This window comes from Tachypleus tridentatus, unplaced genomic scaffold (genome assembly GCF_004210375.1).
Source record: "Tachypleus tridentatus isolate NWPU-2018 unplaced genomic scaffold, ASM421037v1 Hic_cluster_2, whole genome shotgun sequence".
Lineage (NCBI taxonomy): Eukaryota > Metazoa > Arthropoda > Merostomata > Xiphosura > Limulidae > Tachypleus > Tachypleus tridentatus.
The window spans coordinates 62,410,209-62,426,858 of NW_027467782.1; the positions used below are offsets into that span (position 1 = coordinate 62,410,209).

Below are 16,650 nucleotides of genomic sequence, written 5' to 3' on the forward strand. Positions count from 1 at the left end.
CCCACCATTCTCTTTAATTAAACCCAGCTTACCCACCACTCTCTTTAATTAAACCCAGCTTACCCATCACTCTCTTTAATTAAATCCAGGTAACCCACCACTCTCTTTAATTAAATCTAGTTAACCCACCACTCTCTTTAATTAAACCCAGTTAACCCAACACTCTCTTTAATTAAACCTAGTTTATCACCATATTTTTAATTAGGTCTAATTCACCATCTCTCCGTCTGTACTTCTAAACTAAGTGTAATTTACAGATCTCTTCTAATCTCAGCCTAATTTCCTATAGAAGACAACGTAAAATTAATGCTGTGTTGGATATTTTGCACATTGGATGCTAAAGTAAAAACGTCTATAAAGCTTTTTTAAATTTCTGGCAAAATATTTAAACTTGATTTTATATTTTATTGTTTTCAGATAATTCCAAAGATTCATGTATTGCTCAAATATTGCCAGGTAAAAGTATATTATGTTTTTTTAAACTTTGTCTCAGAATACAAACATTTTCTTTTCAGTAGGACATTCACGTACACTTGCTATTTAGAAAAAACTTACCCAATGCCACTGCAAAGCCGTGTCACCATGAAAAGACCATAGGTGGGCATAAACGCCGTGATTATAGAAAACACTGCATTTGTGGTGAGCGATGATAACAAAGTTCGTCGACGTCCGATCTTATCTGCCAAACTGCCCCAAACCAAGCCTCCAATCATCATTCCAACAAACGAAATACCACCTACAAAATCATTTACGAGTTAGATATTAACCTGCTAATCTATCTGAACCAGGAGTAAAATTCTCCTGGAACTCACAATTTCATCCTTTGATCTTCTGAGCCCTACTGAGATCATTACGAGTTGAATCTGATGTTTGACATTATACTACTAATCTATCTGAATCACATAAGAATAATTATGAATTAGATTTAGGGTTAATTATTTTAGCCCACCCCAGTGGCTCATCGGTACGTCTGGGAACTTAATTCGCTAAAATCCGAATTTCGATACCACAGATAGCCCACTGCACAGATAGCTTTGTGCTTAACTCAACAAACAACAGCAACAATAATTATTTTATGTAAAGTTTCGTAATATTATTGTAATATATCCCTCTGGTGGTAATAATGAGTATTGTATTTTTGGAAACTAATTGTTTTATTATGGTGCATTGAGAAACTTGTAAATGATGTTTAAAACTGATATTACAGATTATGAAAACTACTGTAGTTCTATAACAACAATACAATTACAATGGTTATTTTTAGAGATAAATGTAGTTCTAGTGATTATTATGTGTGTGTATGTAATATAATATATAAACACTTTAAATTAGCAGGCCTATTTTTTTACGGCTGTTGGTTTACGTGGTTGACTAAATTAGATAAGCTATCGTATCGGTTTTCTCTGGGTTAAAAAAGAAAAGGCGAAATGGCTCATTAAACAATTATATTTAAGCGGAATGCATTTTAGGAAGTCTTTTTTATATTGATATTAGCACTATCGCTTAGCAGCCAACACAAGTTGTTTGAAAGTTAAATTGTGAAGAACAATCAGAAGTTATGGATAAAGATGATTAGATGTGAAATATTATCTCACGCAAACTTTGATTTCGAATAATTTAGACTGGGCCCGGCATGGCCAAGCGTGTTAAGGCGTGCCACTCGCAATCTGAGGGTCGCGGGTTCGCATCCCCGTCGCACCAAACATGCTCGCCCTTTCAGCCGTGGGGTCGTTATAAGTGACGGTCAATCCCACTATTCGTTGGTAAAAGAGTAGCCCAAGAGTTGGAGGTGGGTGGTGATGACTAGCTGCCTGCCCTCTAGTCTTACACTGCTAAATTAGGGACGGCTAGCACAGATAGCCCTCGAGTAGCTTTGTGCGAAATTCAAAAAACAAAACAAACAATTTAGACTGAGCGCGAGAAGCTACTGTTGGATTTACAATCGTTTTCATTGTTGTGAAGTAGCGGTAATATTTCTAATTTCGTATTAGGGATACTTTAAGGATTTCCTTGAACGTTATTTTAAAGGAAAATATTGTCTTTCTTCTCTGCAATTCCATATTTCGTTTTATATATCTCAGAACGGCTGGTATGGGTATTGACACTTTTATTGATAAGGAGAGAACAACGTTAATACCCATACCAGCCGTTCTGAGATATATTTTTATTTCAAGTGGGTTTCTCGTCATCAAGTATATATAGGTTTGATAACATACAGTTTTATTAGACAAAAGTCTAATTTCTGTTTGAATCCGTATTGTTTTTACATGGATAGCAATTTCATTCAGTGATTAGATATTATCTTAGAAATCTAACCTTTGAAATTAGGTTGTTTTTCAGTGTTAGAACTTGGTATTAAAGTTGAAAATAAGTCAGAGAACATCGTGAACTTGTAACTTATAAAGAAATAATGTTTGTTTGAAATGTACTTTCATATTATTTCTTCACATATTACAAACTTCTGAAACTTCAAAACACAATCCAAACATGAACAAAATAATAATAAATATCTCACACAACGACGTTAAAAACTGTACAACATAATATAGATAACTCAGTTTTATTTTAGGTTCAAGTTCAAAGATGTTTATTAACTGCCAGTCCTTTGAGTGTGGTTTATGAGGAATACAAACTAGGGGACTGTACAGAAAAATACAGTGGAACCCCTTTAAAGCAGACACCTTCGGGACTGAGACAAACTGGCCTGATTAGAGGGGCTCCACTGTATATAATTAGGGATTATGTAAACAAAAAAGGAACTGTGATTGAATGACCGCTTTCAAGGGGTGGCCGAATCTGAGGGGTGGCTGCTTAGAGGGGTTCCACTGTATACCAGGAAATCAGAACAGGAATATATACCATGGGACTGTACAGGTATATATACCAGAGGACCAGTACAGGAATGTATATTAGGGACTGTACAGGAATATAAACAAGGGGACTGTACAGGAATATATATCAGAGGAACCATACATGAATATATATACTAGAGCACTATACAGGAATATATACATGGGGAACTGGTTTGTTCAGTGACTATATCTACAATATATCCTAATATTGGCCAATGACTATATCTACCTCATATTCTAATATTATCAAGTGATTATATCTGCTATATATCCTGATATTGTCCAGTCACAATACCTACCATATATTCTAATATTATCAAGTGACTACATCTATCAGATATTCTAATTTTAGTAAGCACCTTTATTATTACTGAACAATTACACCCTAGAATATTTGGTGTTATCATTTCATATGTTTCAATCTTGATGAAGGAAAGATCAACAAACAGTCACGCGCTAACTAAACACGTACACATCTATATGAACACTTTATTTAATAATGTCTAGAAAACTTTAAATACCTATTACAAAATTAATACTAGATATATTTCAATTATTGTGATATAAAAATTGCTCACTTACCCAACCACCCCTTTTGGCTAGAATCCATACAGAGGTCCTGCTCAGCGCTGGGAAGTATGTATGCGATAGCTAAAATTTCTATGGAATCTGCCGCTAGGCCTAATCCAGTGACAAAAAACATCAACCACTGGAACCTCCCGAAACCTGCCTAAATAGATGACCGGAGAAAACAAAAAGATGATTACCGTGAGAATTTGAAGGTTTCAGAAAAGCTATTAAAACATAATGCTTATTTATGTGAGATCGAACGTAAATTATGAACCACTTAAGCCTATTTGTAACAAATACCAAAATATTCCATAATCTATACAATTCTGGAATTGAAGATATTTAAATAGATGTTGAAATTCAAAACTACTCTCAAACACGTGTTTAATCTGTTGTTAATTCGTGTCTCAAAAGTATATGATAAATTAAAAAGATGGCTATCCAACACAAATATTCTACAGTCCATACGTGATGCTAACCAAAAAAGTGAAATAGATTTGAAACATTTGACAAGCCCTAACATATCAGTTAATTGTTATTATAAGTTCTTGTATCATATAAATTATTACGTGTTTATTTTGCACTATCTTTACCCACAATGTCTTCTTGTTTATTCTAATTTTTTGTCCATTTTTGGTAGCGGGAAATATTCTAATGCAGTAGTGTTTTAGTATGAATATTGTCCGAGGGGGTTATTTGTAAAAATTAAGATATCTTTTTATGAATGAACTGTAATTTGATTATTGGAAAGAATTATAACTCCGACTTATGTACATAAATGAAAATGAAAGCCAACAACAATAAAACAAATTTACGTAGGATGCCTTACTATAATGACTATCTCAGATAAATATTGTGACCTTTATGGCATCACTTGTACGTGACTGCTGGTATGAACAGTGAACCAAAGGAGAAAATGACTGGCTATGTCATCCAGCAACAAAGCGATCTTTTCCGTTTACACAGTGTTTGTAAAATTAATATATTATCGATTCTCCGTTTCAACAAATTATCTTTAAAACCAATATTTTTCTTACAATAGACGCTAAGTTAAACCCATTAGAGTATGTCAAGAGATACACATAGAATTTAACTGAATTCTGAAAATAGTTCCTGTTAATAGTAAAGTTAAAAAATAACACAGACAACTAATTGATGATTTAACAAAACCATTTATTGAGTGGTTTTGATATTATCCAAATATTCTCGATATGGCCAGATGGTTAAGGCACACAATTGTAATCTGAGGGTCGCAGATTCGAATCCCCGTCACGCCAATCATGCTCGCCCTTTCAGCTGTGGGAGCGTTATAATGTAACAGTCAATCCCACTAATCGTTGGTCAAACAGTAGTCTATGAGTTGGCGGTGGATGGTGATGACCAGCTGCCTTCCCTCTAGTCTTAAACTGTTAAATTAGGGACGGCTAGCGCAGATAGCCCTTGTGTAGCTTTGCGCGAAATTTAAAACAAACAAACAAACGTTGTTAAAAACATGTTTGTTTGAGTACAAATTGTACAGTAGGCTATCCGTGCTGTGCCCACCACAGGGACTAAACCCCGCATTTTATCATTATAACTTATTTGTTTTTACTGAACACATTATGAAAATACGGCGGGAAACGTTTTGTCTGAATTACTTAAATTAGATCTATAGTGCAATATCATCTTCAGTAAAATTCATAGGTTTAACGAAGCTAATGTGATTTAAACACACAAATAATATACTTACCAGAACTTGGAAACGTACAAATTATGCAAGTTTAAACGGTAAAACCAAGGAAACTTACCACACAATATAATTAAAATCAACTAAACATTCATAAGACCAAAAATAGAATATGCATGGTCAATCATAGTACAAAATACAATCAAAACTCAATAATTACTACAGCATACAAAGTCTCTGGCAGTACCTCATCAAAAGTAATATACAAATATACAAACTACTGCCGATAGACCCCGGCATAACTCTCCACATTACTTTCACAAAAATTGGCAAAATACGATTGCATGTGAAGTAAATACTACATACACAATGAAAATGGACCTAAGTACCTCTCCTCTGTTAATATTTATCGTAGGAATATACATTTAATTAGGCCACCAATAACTAAACCACAAAGTCTACATCAGTGTCACGTCAATATTTCAACACTTAAGAAAGGGTTTTATTTTCATGACGAATGTTACTGATTAAAGAAGCGATACGTACATGGACATTTGCCCATTGGAGCAAGTGTAGTTTACTTCGACCCTCATGTAATACCATCAACACAAATTAATACAACAGACGGAAGGAAAAGGCCCAAGCGAACCTGACCCTCCCTGGTCTAAAAGACAAAAAACCCAACAAAGAGAAGTAAGCAAGCTGAAAAGAAAAACTTCTTTTGTGAAATATATTTAGGTAAGTTGTAAACGTTACTTAGAAGTAACAATATTGAATATAGGATAAAAATAACACGGTTTATTTCGACTGTTACCTGGAAGCTTGAGAACATATGGATGTGCTTTCCTTGTATATCATGATGCACACCAGAGGATTAACTGTTCAACTACTCACTTGGAAACAAAGTTTTAAACATCAGAAAATTACATTTCTACATCTCACCTCAAATACAGTGGTTTCTACAGCTCACCTCAATTACAGTGGTTTCTACATCTCACTTCAATTACAGTGGTTTCTACAGCTCACCTCAATTACAGTGGTTTCTACATGTCACCTCAATTACAGTGGTTTCTACATCTCACCTCAATTACAGTGGTTTCTACATCTCACTTCAATTACAGTGGTTTCTACATCTCACCTCAATTACAGTGGTTTCTACAGCTCACCTCAATTACAGTGGTTTCTACATCTCACCTCAATTACAGTGGTTTCTACATCTCACCTCAATTACAGTGGTTTCTACATCTCACTTCAATTACAGTGGTTTCTACATCTCACCTCAATTACAGTGGTTTCTACAGCTCAACTCAATTACAGTGGTTTCTACACTTTACCTAAAATTACAGTTGTTTCCAGAGCTCACTTGAAATTACAGTTGTTTCTACGGCTCATATAATTACAGCTGTTATAACAGCTCACTTAAAAGTACAGTTGTTTCAACAGCTAACTTCAAATTAGTTTTTTTACACCTCACCTCAAATTACAGTTATTTCTACAGCTCACCTCAAATTATAGTTATTTCTACAGCTCACCTCAAATTACAGTTATTTCTACAGCTCACCTCAAATTATAGTTATTTCTACAGCTCACCTCAAATTACAGTTGTTTCTCCAGCTCACCTCAAATTATAGTTTCTACAGCTCACCTCAAATTATGCTAGTGTTAAAATATACAACGAGACAGCGTAACGAAATAATGAAATATACAACTAGCTAATGTAACGAAATAATGAAATATTCAGCCCCTCAGTGTAACGAAATAATGAAATATACAACCAGTAAATGTAACAAAATAATAAAATATACAACCAGTAAATGTAACGAAATAATGAAATATACAATCAGTAAATGTAACAAAATAATAAAATATACAACCAGTAAATGTAACAAAATAATAAAATATACAACCAGTAAATGTAACGAAATAATGAAATAAACAACCAGTCAGTTTAACAAAGTAATGAAATACAATACCAATCATTATAACGAAATAATGACATATACAACTAGCTAGTGTAACGAAATTATGAAATATACAACTAACTAGTGTAACGAAATAATGAAATATACAACTAACTAGTGTAACGAAATAATGAAATATACAACTAGCTAGTGTAACGACATAATGAAATATAGAACTAGCTAGTGTAACAAAATAATGAAATATACAACTAGCTAGTGTAACGACATAATGAAATGTACAACTAGCTAGTGTAACGACATAATGAAATATACAACTAGCTAGTGTAACGACATAATGAAATGTACAACTAGCTAGTATAACGACATAATGAAATATACAACTAGCTAGTGTAACGACATAATGAAATGTACAACTAGCTAATGTACCGTAAGAAGTACAGATGTTCACATGAAGTGATGATAAACAACATAGTTATTATTATTTGATTGGTTGTTTCATATTTACCTGCGAAATGGCATCTTCGTGGAACTGAGATAAAACTGACACATCGACGTTCACATAGTCCGTCTCCTTAAGAACTGCATGAGGGTCCACTTCAGATCGGTCTAGCTCCTCGGTGTAGGAGCTAGGAGCGGGGGCTTCTCGAGTAACAAGGGACAGACATTCCGAGTCTTCTGATAAAGATCGGGCCATTGTAAGGTTAGAGAGAGACTATCTGAAAACAAAACAAAACATAGAGATCAATAGAATTAATATCAAGAAGTAAAACTGTTAACTATTATATCAGATTAACGTCTTGGACGGGTGATATAACCAATACCAAACAGCTGTAGTAACTAGGAAACTTCTGGGGTTGTGTTGGCCCAGAAAGTAGAAAGTGTTTCTGCCTTATGTAGAAATTTTCAAAATGTCCTACACCATGGCCAGTGATTGCGTTAGCACCAACATAATTGATTAAATTATTATTAAAGTCAGTAGATGAAGTAATAGCATGAAAACTAAGTGAAACCAAATCTGTTATTTAGTCTACGACTCAGTAAGATGGTTTTCGATAGTTTCTACCTCTCTTCACTAACCCCAAATGGAGAAACCATTTAGTGGTGGAGTATATACTACAATGTTTGAAATGTCTATTAGTTTTCAAACTGTATCATTGAATAAATAAAGTGAAAGACGTAAGGGCGATAAAATAAACTAGACTTTTACAGATAAATCATCAGAAACAAGTCTATTAACCGACACACCAAGTGAGTTTGTTATTCAACCAGATAAGTCAATTAAAATATTAAATTAGACTTTTATAGATAAATCACACAATCATCAGAAACAATCCTATTAACCGATACACCAAACTAGTTAGTTATTCAACCAGATAAGTCAATTAAAATATTAAAGATAAATAGGTTCTATTTAAGACTTGTCGCACAGTTACACCAGTCTTTGTGAATTTCATCGTGGGCAATAGAATAAGAGAAGGCCTAGTATAATGATGAAATGTGGGTGTGGTGTTTTGTAATGGCGGAACTCACAATAAACAAGATGAAGATTCCCACCAATAATACTGAAGTTGTGGGTAATGTTTTCCAACTACATCGAGTTGAGAATTTTGGGTCACTACCTAAAGAGTCACTTCGATGTGAAACATGTTTCATCTACAACTCTTGTCCTATAACTAACTGCCCTAACAAGCATAACTGTCTACATGGAAGAGATCATCATCTTGCCTAGTCGTACGATAAACTAGATTTCAATGTTATTTGCAGTACAATCCAGAGGAAAAATTCTAGTTATTTTTGTTAATGTCCAGGGATACTCTATTAGTTATTTTTGTTAATGTCCAGGGATACTCGATAATTCTACTACCGTTGGTTATCCAAATACCCCCAGCTTTCTACCACTGAAGACATTCTAATATAATAAAATATACAACTGCCTAACGTAACGAAATAATAAAATATAAAAATAACCAATTGTTCATCGTTCATCACAGAGTGGACTTGCACATGGTAGTAGCTAATATTCCTAGTTCACTACATGGTCTTCAGCTAGACTACTTGGATCCAACCAACTATCTGATACTATCCTCAAGAGCATTAACCTATCTTTAAAATTAATTGTCAGGCTACACTTTCTGGTCTGAACACATATTTCATTTCAGGCTTTTATGAAAGACAGGATGAACAAGTGATAAGTATTTGTTAATAAACTATTTTTGTCTCTTAACTCCACTGATTGCTCACAATATTATGTACATAATCTCAGTTTTCAAAATTATCAGGTTACGTCTTACATCACATGGACATTAACAGAGTGGACCTGTACAGGATACTACTAGACTACCATTCCTGTTCGACTACATGGACTACAGCTGGACTACTTAGATCCTACCAACAAGTTTAGTAACATTGTTTCACTCGGATCCTACCCACAATCTTAGTAAAGCTGTTTTAGTTGGATCCTACCAACAACATTAATATAAATATTTTATTTGGATCCTACCAACAATATTACTAACACTGTTTTACTTGGATCCTACCAACAATCGTAGTAACACTATTTACAAGGATCCTACAAGCAATCTTAGTAATACTGTTCTATTTGGATCCTACCAACAATCTTAGTAATAGTGTTCTATTTGGATCCTACAAGCAATCTTAGTAATACTGTTCTATTTGGATCCTACCAACAATCTTAGTAATACTTTACTACTTGCATCTTACCAAAAATTTTAGTAGCACTGTTTTGCTTGGATCCTCCCAACAATCTTAGTAACACTGTTTTATCTAAATTCTACCAAGAATCATAGCAACATTGTTTTAATTCGATTCCTACCCACAATCTTAGTAACACAATTTTACTAGAATCCTACCAACAATCCTGCTAAAACTATTTTAGTGGGATCCCACTAACAATTTTAATAACAATGTGTTACTTCGATCCCACTAACAGTGTTAGGAACACTGTTTCACTTGGAACCTACACACAATGTCACTAACACTATTTTACGTGGATTCTACCTAAAACCTTGGTAAAACTGTTGTACTTGGATCGTACCAACAATCATAGTCACACAATTTTACTTGGATCCTACCAACAATCATAGCAACATTGTTCTACTTGAATCCTGCAAGCAATCTAACTAACACTGTTTTACTTGGATCCTTTCAACAATCTTTGTTACACTGTTTACTCAGATCCTACCCACAATAACACAAACAATATTTTACTTTGATCCTACATACAATCTAAGTAATATTGTTTTAGTTGCATCCTACTAAAAACTTAGTAGCACTGTTTTACTTGGATCCTACCAACAACCTTAATAACAATATTTTACTTGGATACTACCAACAACATTAGTAACACTGCTTTACATGACTCCCACCAACAATATTCGTAATTTTTTTCACTAGGATCCAACCAGATACCTTAGTAATACAGTTATACTTGCATCTTATCTACAATCTCACTAATACTGTTTCATTTTGATCATACCAACAATCGTAGTAATAGTTTTCTACTTGCATCTTACAAACAATCTTAAAAACACTGTTTTATTTAGATCCGAATATAAATCGTAGCAACATTATTTTACTTGGATTCCTACCCACAATCTTAGTAATGCTGTTTTACTTCGATCCTACCAACAATCTAGGCAACACTGGTTTATTTGGATCCTACCAATAATCATAGTCATATTGTTTTACTTGTATCCTACTAACAATTTCACTGTTTTAATAAGATCTTACAGACAATCCAAGTTTTACATGGATCATACCAGCAATCTTACTAATACTATTTCACTTGCATCTTACCAACAGTCTCAGTAACCTGTTTTATTTGGATCTTACCAACAATCTCAGTAACAGTTTTACATAGATCCTTCAAACAATCTTTGTAACACTGTTTTGTTTGGATCCCACCAATAATCTCAGTAACACGATTTTAGGTGATCCTACCAACAAAATTAATAACAATGTTTTACTTCGATCCTACCAACAATCTTAATAACAATGTTTTTCTTCGGTTCCTACCCACAATCCTAGTAACACTGTTTTAATTAAATCCTACCTACAATCATTGTAATACTATTTTACTTGGATCCTACCAACAATGTTAGTAACTGTTTTATTTCGATCCTAACAATAATCGTAGTAACACTGTTTCACTTGCATACTACCAACAATATTAGTAACATTGTTTTACTTGGATCTTACCAACAATCTTAGTAATACTGTTTTCTATGCCAAGAATCTTAGTAACACTGTTTCACTTGCATACTACCAACAATATTAGTAACATTGTTTTACTTGGATCTTACTAACAATCTTAGTGATACTGTTTTCTATGCCAAGAATCTTAGTAACACTATTTCACTTGCATACTACCAACAATATTAGTAACACTCTTTCACTTGCATCCTAGCAACAGTCTCATAACACTATTTTACATGGATCCTTCCAACAATATTAATAACACCGTTTTACTTCGATCCTTCCAACAATATTAATAACACCGTTTTACTTCGATCCTTCCAACAATCTGAAAACATTTTTTTTAACTTTAATCCTTACAAAAATCTTAATCTTAGATCCGACCCACAAACTTACTAATACCATTTTACTTGCATAAAACCAACAAGGTCACTATAACTATATTACTTGGATCATATAAACAACCTTAGTGACTCTGTTTTACTTCGACCATACTATCTATCTTAATTACAATGTTATACTTGGATCTTGTAAACTATCTTAGTAACACTATTTTACTTGGAAACAAACTTAGCAACATTGTTTTATTTGGATCCTACCCACAATCCTATTAGCACTGTTATTCTTGGATCTTACGAACAATCTTAGTAATACTATTTTACTTAGATCCTACCAACAATATTAGTAACAGTTGATTACTTGCATCCTACGAAAAATCTCAGTAATACTGTTTTATTTGGATCCTAACAACAAGATAAGTAACTCTTTTTTACTTGGATCTTGGCAACAATCTTAGAAACACTGTCTTATTTCGATCCTAGAAACAATCGTAGTGACACTGTTTTAATTTAATCTTAGTTACAATTTTAATAACACTGTTTTTTGGATCATATTAACAATTGTAGTAATACTGTTTTACTTGGATCCACCCAACAATCATAGTTACACTGTTTAACTTGCATCCTACCAATAATATTAGTAATAGTATTTGACTTGGATCCTTCCAACAATCACAGTAACACTGTTTTAGTTGAATCTTACCAACAATCTGAGTAATACTATTTTAGTTGGATTCTACCAACAATCATTGTAACAGTAATTTAATTAGATCCTACCAACAATTTTAGAAATACTGTTTTACTTGGATGCTACCCAGAATCTTAGTAACACTGTCTTACAATATTAGTAACACCATTTTACTTGCATCCCAAAAACAATCTCAGTAACACTACTTTATTTAGATCCTATAAACAATCTATGTAACACTGTTTTATTAGGATTTACCAACAACCATAGTAACACTCTCTTATTAGGATCCTACCAACAATTGTAGTTTCATTTGGATTTTACCAACAATCTGAAAAATAATATTTTACTTGAATCTAATCAACAAACTCACCAACACTGTTTTAAATGGATCCATTCAATAATCTTAGTGACTCTATTTTAGTTCGATCCTCCGAGAAATCTTCAAAATACAGTTTTATTTGCATCTTACCAACTATCTTAGACACTATTTTACTTGGATTCTACCAATAATCTTAGTAACAGTTTTACTTGGATGCTACCAAAAATCATAGAAACGTTGTTTCATTTGGATCCTACCAACAATCGTAGTAACATTGTTTTACTTCGATCCTAACAACAATCTTATTAACATTATATTATTTGTATCCAACCAACAATCGAAGTAACAAACTTTTATTTGGATCTTACAAACAATTTTAATAACAGTTTTACTTGGATCCCACCAACAATCACAGTAACACTGTTTTACTTGATTCTAACATCGATCTCAGTAACCCTGTTTTAATTAGATCTTACCAACAATCTTAGTAGAGCTATTTCTTTGGATTCAATAAACAATCGTTGTACCACTGTTTCATTTGGATCCTAACAACAATGTCAGTAACACTGTTTTACTTGGATCTAACCTACAATTTTAGTGACACTGTTTCACTGGGATTTAAAAAAATATTAATAACAATGTTTTATTTGGATATTCACCACAATCGTAGCAACATTGTCTTACTTGCATCCTACCAGCAATCTCATTAAAACTCTTTTCTTAGATCCTGCCAACTATCGCAGTGACACTATTGTACTTGCATCCTACCAACAACCTTAGTAACACTGTTTTTCTTGGATTCTACAAACAATCTTAATAACATTATTTACTTGCATCCTATCAACAGTCTTAGTAACACTGTTTTACATGGTACCTACCCAAAATCTTAGCAATACTGTTTTATTTGCTCCTACCATCAATCTCAGTATCACTGTTTTACTTGAACTCGAAAAGCAATATTAGCAACATTGTTTTACTTGGATCCTACCAACAATCTCAGTATCACTGTTTTACTTGAACCCGAAAAGCAATATTAGCAACACTGTTTTACTTGGATCCTACAAACCAATCTTAATAACAATGTTGTACTTCGATCTACCAATAATGTTAGTAACAATCCTTTACGTGGATTCTGCCAACAATCTCAATATCACTATTTTACTTGGATCGCACCCACTATCTTAGTATCACTAGTTTACAAACACTTTTAATAATATTGTTTAATTTGGATCCTACTGACAATATTAGTAACATTGTTTTATTTGGATTCTAAAACCAATCGTAGAAACATTCCTTCTAACAAGAGTATTAACACTGTTTTATTAGCATCCTACCAGCAATCTCACTAACACTGTTTCACTTGGATCGTAACAACAATCTCAATAACAATGTTCTACTTGAATCTAACCAGCTATATTAGTAACCCTGTTTTAATTCGATCCTACCAACAATCTCAGTAACACTATCTTACTTGGATCATACCCACAATCTTTGGAATTATGTTTTAGTTGGATCTTTCCAAAAATCCCAGTAAAACTGTTTCATTTGGACCCTACTAACAATCTCAGTAACTCTCTTTTACTTGTGTCCTACCAACAGTCTCAGTAACACTATCTTACTTGGATCATACCCACAATCTCAGGAATTATGTTTAACTTGGATCCCACAAACAATCTTAGTAACACAATTTTAATTGGATCACGCTATAAATCCTAATAAAACTGTATTATTTGAATCCTACCTACAATCTTAGTAATACTGTTTTACTTGGATCCTATCAACAACCTCAGTAACACTATTTTATTTGGATCTTACCAACAGTTGATTTGATGTGAATTTTACCAACAATATCAAAAACACTGTTTTACTTGAATATAACCAACAATCTCACTAACAATGTTTAACATGAATCCTTCAAACAATCTTGGTAACACTGTTTTACTTGGATCCTACCAACAATCTTAGTAACACTGTTTTATTTGGACTCTACCAATAATCGTAGTAACATTGTTTTACTTAGATCCTACCAACAATCTTGGTAACACTGTTTTATTTGTACTCTACCAATAATCGTAGTAACATTGTTTTACTTGGATCCTACCAACAATCTTAGTAACATTATTTTACTTGATTCTACCAGATCTAACTGATACTGTTTTACTTGCATTTAACAACAATCTTAATAACACCGATTTACTTGGATCCTACCAAGAATTTTATTAGCACTGTTTTATTTGGATCCTACTAGCCATCCTAATAATACCGTTTTACTTGCATCTTACCAACAATCTTTGTAACACTGTTTTTCTTGGATCCTATCAATAATATAAGTAACAGTATTTTACTTGGATTCTACCAAGAATTTCAATAACATTGTTTTACTTGGATCGTACCCACAATCGTAGTGATACAGTTTTACTTGGATCCTACCAATAATATAAGTAACAGTATTTTACTTGAATTTTACCAACAATCTCAGTAATACTGTTTTACTTGGATCCTTCCAACAATCTTTGTAACAGTATTTTAATTGGATCTTATCAACAATTGTTGTAACGCTGTTTTATTTGGATTTTACCAACAATCTTAATAACACTGTTTTACATGGATCCTACCAACAATCTCAGAAGCACAGTTTTTAATGGATGCTTCCAACAATATTAGTAACACTCTTTTACTTCGATCGTTTCAACAATCTCAGTAGCACTGTTTTACTTTTTTATGTCCAGTTGGTTGTTCTATATTTACTAGCCCTAGTATGTAATGTACGTCCAGCTGGTTGTTTGTGTTTGTATTCTTATAGCAAAGCCACATTTGGCTATCTGCTGAGTCCACCGACGAGAATAGAACCCCTGATTTTAGCGTTGTAAATTCGAAGACTTACTATTGTACCAGCGGAGAACCCAGCTGGTTGTCCTATATTTACTAACCCTAGTCTGTAATGTACAACCAGCTGGTTATTCTATATTTACCAACACTTGTCTGCAATGCATGTTCTGTACGTTATTATATAGTTACTAACCCTAGTCTGTAATGCACGTTCTGTTGATTATTATATATTTACTATCCCTAGTTCGTAAGGCACGTTTTGTCGGTTGTTATATATTTACTAACCCTAGTTCGTAAGGCACGTTTTGTCGGTTATTATATATTTACTAACCCTAGTTCGTAAGGCACGTTTTGTCGGTTATTATATATTTACTAACCCTAGTTCGTAAGGCACGTTTTGTCGGTTATTATATAGTTACTAACCCTTGTCTGTAATGCACGTTCTGTTGATTATTATATATTTACTAACCCTAGTTCGTAATGCACGTTTTGTTGGTTATTATATATTTACTAACCCTAGTTCGTAAGGCACGTTTTGTCGGTTATTATATATTTACTAACCCTAGTCTGTAATCTACTTTCTGTTAGTTTCTTTATGATCTTCTCTTCTGTAATTGTATGATTTTATTTTCATAACGTACTAACTACTGATTAGCCTACTCCTTGTTTAAAATATACGACCATCCTTTCTCTGTATTTTGTCTATTGTTATATTTGTAGGAATGGCAAAAATACACGTGTATCTTACCTTTAAAATTGTTACGTCGATTTTGCTAGAGATTCTTTTGGCAGCCATGTTCCGTACCATAGAGCCTCATGGTTCGTTATAGAAGCGCATACAGTGGAGGAAGAGGTTTTGTCGCGAGAGAAGATAATTACTCTTTTCCTCAAAGATCAAACAATGGAAAGCACGAAAAAGTCACTTACTGTCACAGCTAAAATGTTTATCTAGCGCAGTTAGCAGCCACCCTCTTCCAATACTTCTTACTTCTAAACGTACTGAAGGTAAAGTATAATAGAGTGGAGCAGACAGCTGATAGAAAGACGTTCGACTTTCCCCTGGTGGTAATGTTTGCCTGAAGATTTCTACGCACCGATTGGTTCGTGTCCAATAGTGCATTATAACGATTGATTTACTGTCAGACAAAAAAAAAACAATAAAGACCCGTGCACTGCTAGTTCTCGTTAGGGAAACGAAAAGATTTTATTAGGAAATATAACATTGTAAGACTAAGTACAATAATATTA

General features: G+C 33.4%; 1 protein-coding gene across 1 annotated transcript; it reads right to left on the bottom strand.

Moving 5' to 3' along the window:
* Positions 1-551: 551 nt before the first annotated feature.
* LOC143242354 (synaptic vesicle glycoprotein 2C-like) lies at positions 552-16,422 on the bottom strand. The gene is made up of 4 exons (XM_076485710.1): positions 16,151-16,422; positions 7,516-7,726; positions 3,435-3,582; positions 552-736 (listed from the first exon to the last, which is right to left on the bottom strand). The coding sequence occupies exons 2-4, from the start codon at positions 7,702-7,704 to the stop codon at positions 552-554; spliced, it is 522 nt and encodes a 173-aa protein (XP_076341825.1). The 5' UTR covers positions 7,705-7,726; positions 16,151-16,422.
* Between the last annotated feature and the right edge of the window lie 228 nt (positions 16,423-16,650).